Source organism: Vigna angularis, chromosome 6 (genome assembly GCF_016808095.1).
Source record: "Vigna angularis cultivar LongXiaoDou No.4 chromosome 6, ASM1680809v1, whole genome shotgun sequence".
Lineage (NCBI taxonomy): Eukaryota > Viridiplantae > Streptophyta > Magnoliopsida > Fabales > Fabaceae > Vigna > Vigna angularis.
This window is the reverse complement of record NC_068975.1, coordinates 32,561,807-32,572,392: the sequence shown is the minus strand read 5'-3', so window position 1 is coordinate 32,572,392 and position 10,586 is coordinate 32,561,807. Positions and strand designations below refer to the sequence as shown.

General features: G+C 29.7%; 3 protein-coding genes across 5 annotated transcripts; all 3 read left to right on the top strand.

Annotated features, from left to right (window-relative positions):
- The first annotated feature begins 323 nt into the window (after nucleotides 1–323).
- LOC108342795 (peptide methionine sulfoxide reductase B5) lies at nucleotides 324–1,803 on the top strand. The gene is made up of 3 exons (XM_017580597.2): nucleotides 324–565; nucleotides 1,215–1,371; nucleotides 1,480–1,803. Exons 1-3 carry the CDS (start codon nucleotides 471–473, stop codon nucleotides 1,642–1,644), a joined length of 417 nt encoding a protein of 138 aa, XP_017436086.1. The 5' UTR covers nucleotides 324–470; the 3' UTR covers nucleotides 1,645–1,803.
- A 2,916-nt stretch (nucleotides 1,804–4,719) lies between these two features.
- LOC108342796 (uncharacterized) lies at nucleotides 4,720–7,751 on the top strand. Of its 3 annotated transcripts, none has more exons than XM_052879484.1 (5): nucleotides 4,720–4,881; nucleotides 5,103–5,245; nucleotides 5,362–5,407; nucleotides 5,622–5,717; nucleotides 7,710–7,751. In XM_052879484.1, exons 1-4 carry the CDS (start codon nucleotides 4,797–4,799, stop codon nucleotides 5,675–5,677), a joined length of 330 nt encoding a protein of 109 aa, XP_052735444.1. In that variant the 5' UTR covers nucleotides 4,720–4,796; the 3' UTR covers nucleotides 5,678–5,717; nucleotides 7,710–7,751. The 3 variants fall into 3 exon arrangements, with proteins under 3 accessions (XP_052735444.1, XP_052735443.1, XP_017436087.1); XM_052879483.1 differs by having other exon boundaries at nucleotides 4,721–4,881; nucleotides 7,465–7,751; XM_017580598.2 differs by lacking the exon at nucleotides 7,710–7,751 and having other exon boundaries at nucleotides 4,724–4,881; nucleotides 5,622–7,661.
- A 636-nt stretch (nucleotides 7,752–8,387) lies between these two features.
- On the top strand, nucleotides 8,388–10,137 carry LOC128197464 (uncharacterized). Its single transcript, XM_052879482.1, has 2 exons — nucleotides 8,388–9,739; nucleotides 9,821–10,137. Exons 1-2 carry the CDS (start codon nucleotides 9,548–9,550, stop codon nucleotides 10,025–10,027), a joined length of 399 nt encoding a protein of 132 aa, XP_052735442.1. The 5' UTR covers nucleotides 8,388–9,547; the 3' UTR covers nucleotides 10,028–10,137.
- Nucleotides 10,138–10,586: the final 449 nt, after the last annotated feature.

Sequence of the window (10,586 nt, the reverse complement as noted above, 5' to 3'; positions counted from 1 at the left end):
TCAAGGAATAAATATATAAATAATGTTATAATCTTAATTTGACATTCACTCTTATATTTAATTAAGATTTGAGCAAAATATTTGAGTAAGTAATAACTTGAGCTCAATAACAAAATCTAAAAACAATATTTCTAATAGTATAGGTACAGAAATTACATTTTTCAGTATTTTGAAACCATATGTTCAACCAACCATTATAATTTGTCCAAAGAAAATTTTTGTTATGTTTTTGGTGTTTTTTTTTCTTCAGCAGTAGCGTAACTCGTGCTGACACAAGCATGAGAAAGTAAGCGCAAGAGCGTGTCAATAATCTTATCACATCTGTCTCTGTCTAGATCCAATTTTCTGTCCAAGTTCATTCTCCAGGAAAATGATTTTAGTATATATATATATATTCCCCGTTGTTGCTTTTCCAATGGAACTGGGCTCTGTAATTTGGGGATTTCACCACTCTGAGCATCAGCGAAAAAATGGCAGCACCAACACCGATTAATAAAACAGAAGAGGAATGGAAGGTGATTCTCTCCCCGGAGCAGTTTCGGATCCTTCGCCAGAAAGGAACTGAGTAAATTCCTAATCTTTTATTTTCTTAATTTTTCTCTCTCTTTTTTTTCATCCGCACTGGGGGAGAGGGGATTTGAAAATTTGGATATGAATTGAAGTGCATGATTTTTCAAAAAGGTAGGAATTGAAGGTCGTGTTCACGGAGAAGGAAGATCGTTAAAGTGTGAAGTGTGGATAATTTATTGAGCACTTCATGGTTGGGTGATGCTCTTTTAGGGGTAAATGAATGTGATAGCTCTCATGTAGATGCGTTTCTGTTTTATGCAGATTTTAGTTGGTTTCATGCATTCCTTGTCGGTAGTGTTTTATTTGAAAAAAAGCTTTTGTACATTTAGTTCTCCTTTTTAAGTCACTGGCCTTAAGAAAAAAGGTAAGATTTACTTTCTGTAAAATAGTTCTGACCCTATAATGTTTGGAGCTGTGTCAAAGTTTATCATTTTGGTGTTAATAGCAGGGACAAAACTTATTTTTTATGCAGGGTAGGAATTAAAAATTCAGTTATCTTGGATAATATGTTTGTAGGTATGTGTATTGCATGCCATTTAGGCCTACATGATATCCAATTTTGTGAGCTTAAACCCCCTTTAAGCTATTAAATTGGTTTACATGAGTTTGATTGTAAATTTTTTTTCACCCGAGAACTTGTGCAGATTGAAGGGTACGGGAGAATATAACAAATTTTATGAAGAAGGAGTTTACAACTGTGGTGGCTGTGGAACTCCTCTTTACAAGTCTTCAACAAAGTTTGACTCTGGTTGTGGCTGGCCTGCTTTCTATGAGGGTTTTCCTGGGGCCATCAACCGATCTGTGAGTGGTTTTTAAAAATGTTCATTTTTTCCTTCTTACAAGTAATACAGCAGCATCTTTGTTTGGAAATTGTAATTGTATTGAATCTATGGAAGTTGTGATTTTCAGCCTGACCCAGATGGGAGGAGGACAGAGATAACTTGTGCAGCCTGTGGTGGGCACTTGGGTCATGTTTTCAAAGGAGAGGGATTCAAAACCCCAACTGATGAACGCCATTGTGTGAATAGTATTTCTGTCAAATTTGTTCCAGGAAATGCTACTGCTTCAATATGAAACCTTCCTCTATTGGAAGTGTTTATTGAAACATTGTCTTTGTTTGAAGTTTTAATTTGATTTTTAAAGATAGCTAGCTTAGTCCAGTGGCTAAAAGCTTGAATAATTGAGCATGGACCGTAGTTCTTGAACCAATAAAATCCTCTGTTTTTTTAGTCATCTGCATGACTTTCTGTTTCATGATTTGGTAGGTCTTCACATGAATCATACATATCAACCCTTTTAATCATTCACATTGTACACATTTAAATATAAAATTCAGTATACGGATTAATTAAAATCTCGTCTCGATCACATTTGATGATTCTAGATTAATTTTTGAAATATCTAAAATAAGCATACACTATGCCTATGTGACTTGGAAAAAGTTGGACCTGTCACAATTAAGAGAAAGTGCTTCTTGCATCTGAAATTTTTCAGGGATCATGTTTCGCCGATTCCAAAACGAGTTTTCCTTAATGGAAAAAAGCAACCTGGGAAAGCTTATTCTGGGAAAGCTTATTCTAAAATGAATATAAGCCCTGAGAAAAAGATAGCATACGACCTGTCACATGTTTCTTTTGTTTTTTTAGGATACTGAAATTTCTTTCTTTAAATAATTTCTTTTAGTATATAATTTAGTTATATGTGGTATTAATTTTCGTTTTTGTACTAAAATTAATTTATTTTATTATTATCATACTTATAGAAGACTGTCAATGACTAAGGAATACTTCATTTACATAAAATATCCATGATCTAACCATTAATATATACTTCATTTACATAAAATATCCATAATCTAACAATTAATATAGTAAACTTAAAATATGATATGAAATATTAAATATACATATATCAAAATAAGGTACCACATGATTTATCATATAATTCATTGTAAAGTTTTTTTGTTCAAATTTTCCGTCCAAATTCATACTATTACCCCATCTGTCACTGCTCCCGAATTTTCCGTCCAAATTCATTTTCCTGGGAAATGTTTCTGCTATAGATTCCTCTGTTGTTGCTTTTTCCAATGCAACTGTGCAACGCAATGGCGCCTTCACCAGTCTGTTGTTGATTTTTCTCAATGCAACTGGGCACTGTAAAAAGCTGTCTTCACCAGTCTGTTGTTGTTTTTTTCAATGCAATCGGGCACTATATTAAGGGCCTTTCGATGTTATGAAAAAAAGTAAACTTCTTTGAATTGTGAGAAAAAAGGGAAAATTAAAAGAAAAATAAAATGAAAGGTAACTTACATATTAAAATTTGAGACATCCATAAATATACAAAATCTGATTCAAAATTATTATTTTAATTTTTGCTTTATTACTTTTATTATTAACACTTTCATTTTAATTATTTTAATTTCAACTTTTTTAATAAAAAATATTCTAAAAATATAAATCATATTTTAATCATTATTAAAATATAAAAACAACTTTTTCCAATTTTGTTTTTTATTTTAAATATAATAATAATTTTAAATATACAAAATCTGATTCAAAATTATTATTTTAACTTTTGCTTTATTACTTTTATTATTAACAGTTTCATTTTAATTATTTTAATTTCAATTTTTTTAATAAAAAACATTCTAAAAATATAAATCATATTTTAATCATTATTAAAATATAAAAATAATATAAATAGTATTAAAATTTTAAATTAAATTAGATAATTATTAAACTTTAAATAAAATACAACATTTTAAAATTAACTTTATCGGTTGTTGATATCCGATAAAAGAATATTTTTAACCTCGAGTATTGACGTCCAAAAGTTTTTCAATATTTAGTTTCTTTTATTATTAATACTTTTATTTTAATTATTTTAATTTAATTTCTTTTAATAAAAATATTTTAAAAATATAAATCATATTTTAATAATTATTAAAATATAAAAATACTATTAATAATATTAAAATTTTAAGTTAAATTAAATAATTATTAAACTTTAAATAAAAAATAATATTTTAAAAAATAACTTTATCATCCGATAAAAAAAATATTTTTAACCTGGGGTTTGATATCCGAAAGTTTTTCAAAATTTAATTTTCTATTTAAAATTTAATATTATTAATTTAATTTATATTTTAATATAATTTAATATATTGAAGTATATTTAATTAAATTTTATATTAATATTTGTTCTATTATTACTATTTTTATTTTAATTATTTTAATTTTATTTTTTACATAACTATTATTATAATATATTTATATTTTAAATATTATTAAAATATTAAAGTATATTAAATAATAGTAGAATAAATTAGATAATTATGAAATTTTAAATAAAAAAATTAGAAAAATATGTTAACCGATTTGGATATCCGATTAACAATTTTTTTTAAAATTTTGTTTTTTTATTTAAATTTTAGTAATTATTTAATTTAATTTACTATTTTAATATAATTTAATATATTTGAATATATTAGATCAGATATTATATTTTTTTTCTATTTTTATTTTAATTATTTTTTAATATAACTATTATAATAATAAAAACTATATTTTAGTAATTATTAAGATAAAAACGTATATTAAATAATACTAAAATTTTGAATCAAATTATATTATTATTAAATTTCAAATCTAAAAATAAAATTTAAAAGAATTATGAATGGGATTTCGAAATTTATATATATTTTAAAATCTATTAAAGGAATACAGTGTTAAAAAATACTTTAATAAGATGAGAAAAAATTAAAGAAAATATATTTTTTAAGGTTAGAAGTTGAACTTTTTTAAAAAATAGAGTAAAATATTTTGAAATTGTTTAATGATTTTTGACCAGATTCTTTTTAATTTTCTACAAATTAAATATATTTTTAATTAGGAACGAAGTTGATATTTTCTTAAAGTTTGAAGGGGGAGGTGAAAGGGTAGAGGTGAGGGTGAAACATCCTCTTTTGTTTTCTCTTGAGCCCACACACTCGATCATTGGGCCTTTTAATTTTTTTTTGACAATTACTTCCTGCATTCCATATTTTCTTCTTCTACCCTATCATTTCTGGAATATATTTTCTGGTATGGAGTGGAGAAGAAATTTGACCGGAATGGAGGAAGTGATTTTTTTTTTTTTACCAAAAACCTATTTTCTTTTCCTATATTTTTTTAGTAGTAGAGTAGGAGGAAAGAAGCTCAAGAGCGTGCCACGTGTCCTTTAATAAAATGGCAGCACGAACTCTATTTATAAAACCGAAGAGAGGGGATTCTCCCCCGAGCAGTTTGAGATCCTTCGTCAGAGAGGAACTGAGTAAGTTTTTTTTTTTTTTTTTAATTTCTTTTTTTTCGTCCATGTATTGTTAAGATAGGGGATTTGAAAATTTTGGTTATGAACTGAAGTGCATGATATCTTAAAAATTGAAGGTTGTTTTCTTGGAGATTCGTTTTTTGTTTTGTGAAGCTTTACTTAGTTTCATGCATTCTCTTCTCGGTATTGTTTTATGAGTTTTGGTTTTTGTGAAACTGTTGCAGTTAAAATGGAGCAATTGCCGGAGAACCGGAGCGAAGCAAAACGTTTGGCGCCGCCGCAAGGCATTCACCAGAGCGATGTGGACGAGGATGACGAGAACGTAAATCAGCTCAATGAATGTTCTTCTCTTTATCGCTTGATGCAGGTTAACTTCATTGTCTTTGTTAATTACTTATTTTCCCTCCCGAAAACCCTAAACCCTCAGATTTAAGATTCTTTGATCTGGCCATTCCTAGAGGATTCCTTTTCTTTATTTTTCAGGATTGTGTTGTTCGATCAAATAGGAATTGGAAAGCATGCCAGCCAGGTATCCATCTTTCACAATTTCTCTGTTCCTTTCTGCCCACGTGACATGTTATCCCTCTCTAATATTGCAGTTGAGAGTGTGTATGAATGCATTGTTGGAATTCATGGAAATTTTGTTTTGGAATCCAATTAACTAATTATTTAACCTTTTTTTTATTCAGAAAGTTTAAGTTCCATAATTGTATTTGAATTAACCATCGTTGAACTCTTAACAGAAATACATGCTTTGAGGGAATGCTCTGAAAAGAGAAAAAACGTCCAAGGAAAGTAGACCTGTGCCGAAACTGAATTTGTTTTTAGCTGCTTATGAGGTTACCTTCTGTGCTTCCTAGTTCTTCTTAACAATGATGTACAAACACTTCCCTCACCAGATGAATATTTTTTAGCATAGTCAATTGAAATAATTAAGTTGAATACGGGGAAAGGGATCTTTTACATACAGAAATCTATAGGAAGCAGGGTTTTCCGATTGAAATGCCGAATATGTTTTTTGAGGTTAGAGAAATCACGTCCCTAACTTGTTTTTACTTAAATTCACTTGGCAAAACAGCCTTTTTATAGTCAGACATCTTAAAGGATTTGAAACAAAAAAAATCTGACCTTGTAAGAAGTACAAATCTATCATATATTAAGAGTATGGATTGGAATTATGTGACGCAATTTTATAGTTACCCATCTGATGCATCAAACGGTTTGCCTCTTGGGGCCAAAAGTCATGGAGGCAATGATCCAATTACCTACCACAATTCTATTAGTCCACTCAACTATAATTTGTCTCTAGGGAAAATGTCATTTATGATGACTAATTTATTATTTATAAAAGAGAGAGGTAGAGCACTAGTAACATCCCAATACATTTTTGAATTTTCAAGGACTATTAGAATTTTGTATTCATTGAATTTGAGAGAAGAAACAATTACATCACTATTACAAAATGAGAAGACCCTTAAAATATAATGTAAGGGTGAGCTGGCCCTGCAACCAAGCTGGACGAACTGCCTGACGAATCCTAGTGTTGTAACTGCATAGGGCCTGATAGTGAACATGAAGTAGCATGAGATTGTTAGAAAAATCTTTTGGATGTATTGGAAAAGTTCCTTGCATCATTTTCGTTGGTGGGACCCAGAAAACATGGAATGGAGAATCCGGAAAAAATGAAAGGGTTACTGTAGGACCAAAAGTTGCAGATTTTTTGCAAGATGTTTATTCCCTGAACATCTATATATATAGATGGTTTCAGCTTTTCCAAAGAAAAACAAATTCTGAAATTTTTTCCTTCATTTTAAAATTTGATCCTAGAAACCATTTAATTTTAGTTCTAGCGACAATGTGAATGACATGTTAATTTTTGATATGTTAATTTTTAGTATATGTAATTAGATTGTAGATAGAATTAAATTGTTTCTAAGATCAAATTTTGAAATGAAAGAGGGAGTTTCAGAATTTGTTTTTCGTTTTCTATGTATAAGAAAAAACTGAAACCATCTATATATAGATGTTCAGGACCAAGACCAGCAACATAATCTGCAACTTTTGGTACCAGCACATTAACCCTTTCATCTTTTCTCTCCATTCCATGTTTTCTGATGATGGGTCCTATTAACGAAAATGATGCAAGGAACTTTTGCAATGCATCCAAAAGATTTTTCTAACAGAGAGAGCTGGGTGTGATGCACACTTACTGCCTATGTTAGTATATGCATCGTGACCATAATTACAGGTCAGTTGCGTGTCTGAAGAAGCACTGACTGAACTCTCTTATATAGAAACTCCAATCACATTAGATAAATTATGAACTTTGGGGTACCCTTTAGTTGTTGCATAAAGTTCTATTTTCTTCTTAGTTGCATACTACGTCAGCTTGGTCATTGATTCCTTATGCTCCAGCCAACAGCTTTTAACTTGGACTGATACGGTGATTTTCAGTAATTACTGGTGATAGAGTACATGTAAAATTTTATATGACCATTGGAAGAACTTTGCAAGTATAATAAATAGTGAAAATAGTTTGTCCTTTTATACGTGGAGGAATCAAGCCTGTTTTTGATTGTGGTGTAGAACTTGACTGCATGTTGTGTTCGTGGCAACTGTATGATTTGTGCACTTGGTCGAAACTAATCTCTCAGCACTTTCTCACTAGCTATGTTTATTAGCAAACGATAAATGATTATAGATTAAGGATTCCGAGGAAGCTACCCTAGTGATATTATTTTATTATTCATTTTCATTAATTCACTCTGATCTATTCCTCTGAATGTGCTTTAGTATCATAGAATGTTTCTGAAAGATATTTTTGTCTGCAGAAAGTAGTACTTGGATTAAATAATCATTGTAATTTTATCCCACTGTTTTGACTTCTTTTCTGTATTTTTTTTCTCACTGTGCATTTACTGTTTTAATCTTTTTACATCAGTGTTCTTATTGTTGTATAGTGAATAAAATTTGTGTACATTAATCGAGAGAATTTTATTTATATATTACTAATGAAATTACATGCAGCTTTGTGGTTATGTATTCGTATTTGTAATAAATTAAATAATATAATTTTAGAAAATAAACAATTCTATAGAAATGGTTTAAAAAATTGTTTTTTAAATGAACAAGTTAGGGAGTTTTTTTTTTTTTTTTTTTTTTTTTATGGAAGAGGTGTCCAATTACTCAATATATGTATATATCTTTTTATTATTAAGGGATACAATTATTTAAATAAAAGGTAAGCTGGTGAAAGATGCACGCCTTTTATAAAATGGATAAATAAAACATGAGTTATTAAAGGATGTATCTCTTATATAATGGTTAAAATTATATATATATATATATATATATATATATATATATATATATATATATTCTAAAAAGTTGTTGGAATTTTAAATTCTTAAAATTTCATTTGGAAAACGTATATATCATTAAAGAGTTTTACTTTGATTATTATTAAAATTATTTTTAAAAAATCTTTATTATAAAACAATTTAATGATAATTTTGTAATAAAACATAAAAATATTCTTTAAACAGTTTTGTTTTTTTATTTCTATTAATTATTTTAGAGAATCTTCAGTGTAAAACAAATTACTGATAATATTGTCATAAAGCATACACAATATTTAAATTATGAAGAGAACATAACTGGTAATCTTACAATGAACCATATTTGATTCACAAGAAATGAATGAAAAGATAAAAAAAAAAAGGAAAACATGAAAAACGTTTATCTGAAAATTCAGGGGTCTACTATACCTACCTAAAGCATATCTGCTTGGGCATTTTGATCACTGGTGAGAAGAGTTGAGAAGTTCTGGATGGGATGGCATGTGATGACATAGGGCAAATTAGAGTGAGGTGTCGTGAATAAGTGTTCGTTATCATTCCTAAAACAAAACTTATACAACTCTTATAAGATATCAATTTTATTGGGATATATATTATACTCCACAATGATAAATACACGTTAAAATCTCTAAACTTGCATAAATCTTTAAAAAAAAACTTGCAAACTACTTTTACAACGTGGAAGGATAATCATTTTTGAATTTATTTACTATGTTAACCTCCTGTATATTATTATAAATCTCCATTTTTACATCTATTCATTTATCAGAAATTTTTTTTTTATTTACTACTCTGCACTTTTAGCTCAGCAAAATATGCTTGAGGTTGAGAGGGTAATGCTAAAAAATGATTTGGTTTTGATCTTTTATTGATGTTTCTCACAAATGATTTTTGCTTCTAGTTTCTTGTTAATTTTTTCGTCAAACATGATAAACTCAGGAATACTGACATTATAAAATATGTTATATCAATATATCATATCATTAGAAACATAAAGGTTTAATACCTCTTTTGGTCCCTCGAAAGGGGGTAAAAGTTCAATTCGGTCCTACCTTTTTTTAAAAGTTCAATGTGGTCCCAACTTTTGTAAAAAGTGTGCAATTAAGTCCTTTTTGGAAACGGCGTTGAGTTTTTAACGGAGCAGCTGACAGGGTGGACTGAAGTTAGCTACGTGGCTGTGTGTGGGTAATACGTGGCTGTGAGAGGGTGATACGTGGCTGTGAGAGGGTAAATGTGATAATATTACTGAGGTTAAGAAATCAGAAGTTAGGGTTTGAGGAATTGCAGAGAAATTGGTGTTTGAGATACGAATGACTTCTTCTGAAGGGTGTTCGTCGTGTTCGAGAAGTTGGGGCAAAGGATCTTCTCGGTGGTCCCATGGTTGTGGTGTGAGAGGAGGTGGGATAATCCCTACTTGTTACTGTGGTGATGTTGCTGTAACCAAAGTGGCGAGAACTACGAAGAATGCTGGGAGAAATTTCTGGGGTTGTCCACGTTACAAGGTTTGAAGTATACCCTTTTGAGTTAAAGTTTTTTTGAATTGATGCATTTGTTGATAGATTCCCTAACTTGGTGAATAACAGGGTGGATCTTCAATTGGCAGCTCGTGTAACTTTTTCAAGTGGTGTGTTGAAGAGAAAGTTGATGAAAAAGATTGCACAATGGTGAGGAGGATAAGTCAGCTGGAAAATTCAGTGAAGGACTTGCAGAAAATGATGAAGATCTTAGTTGTAGCTTTGTGTGTGTGTATTGTGGTGTGCCTTGTTCAGGTTCTGTTTAGGTTGATTTAGTTAGATTGTAACATCCTATGTTTTGAAAGGTGTAAGATCAATTATGCAATTCAATGTATTACGTATTGACTATTTTAATGAGTTAATTTCAGTGATTAATGTTCAAATCAGTCCCCCTGATGTTTTAACAATGTTGAAATCAGTCCCCTGATGTTTTAAAAATGTTGAAATGAGTCTCCCATTTGCTTTAAAACTGTTCACAAAGGTCACCCCAATAATGCATATGATGCTGAATAATGGCACATAAAACAAATACATAAAACAAAAACATAAAACCAGTTTCATTCATTAAGACACATAAAAGAAATACATAAAATCAGTTCAGTACATATTACACCACCATGTAACAAACAGTACATATTACACCACCATGTAACAAACAGTACATATTACACCACCATGTAATTTAACTATCTAATAACCCAATTTCATCTAAGTATATTTTCTTCTGACTTTGCATTTTGTTGGCCGGGATGATTGGGGACTTGATGGCTGTGATGGTTCAGGGGTTGGGGAACTTGGAGGTGGCTGTGATGGTTGTGTTGTTTCTGCTGGCTGG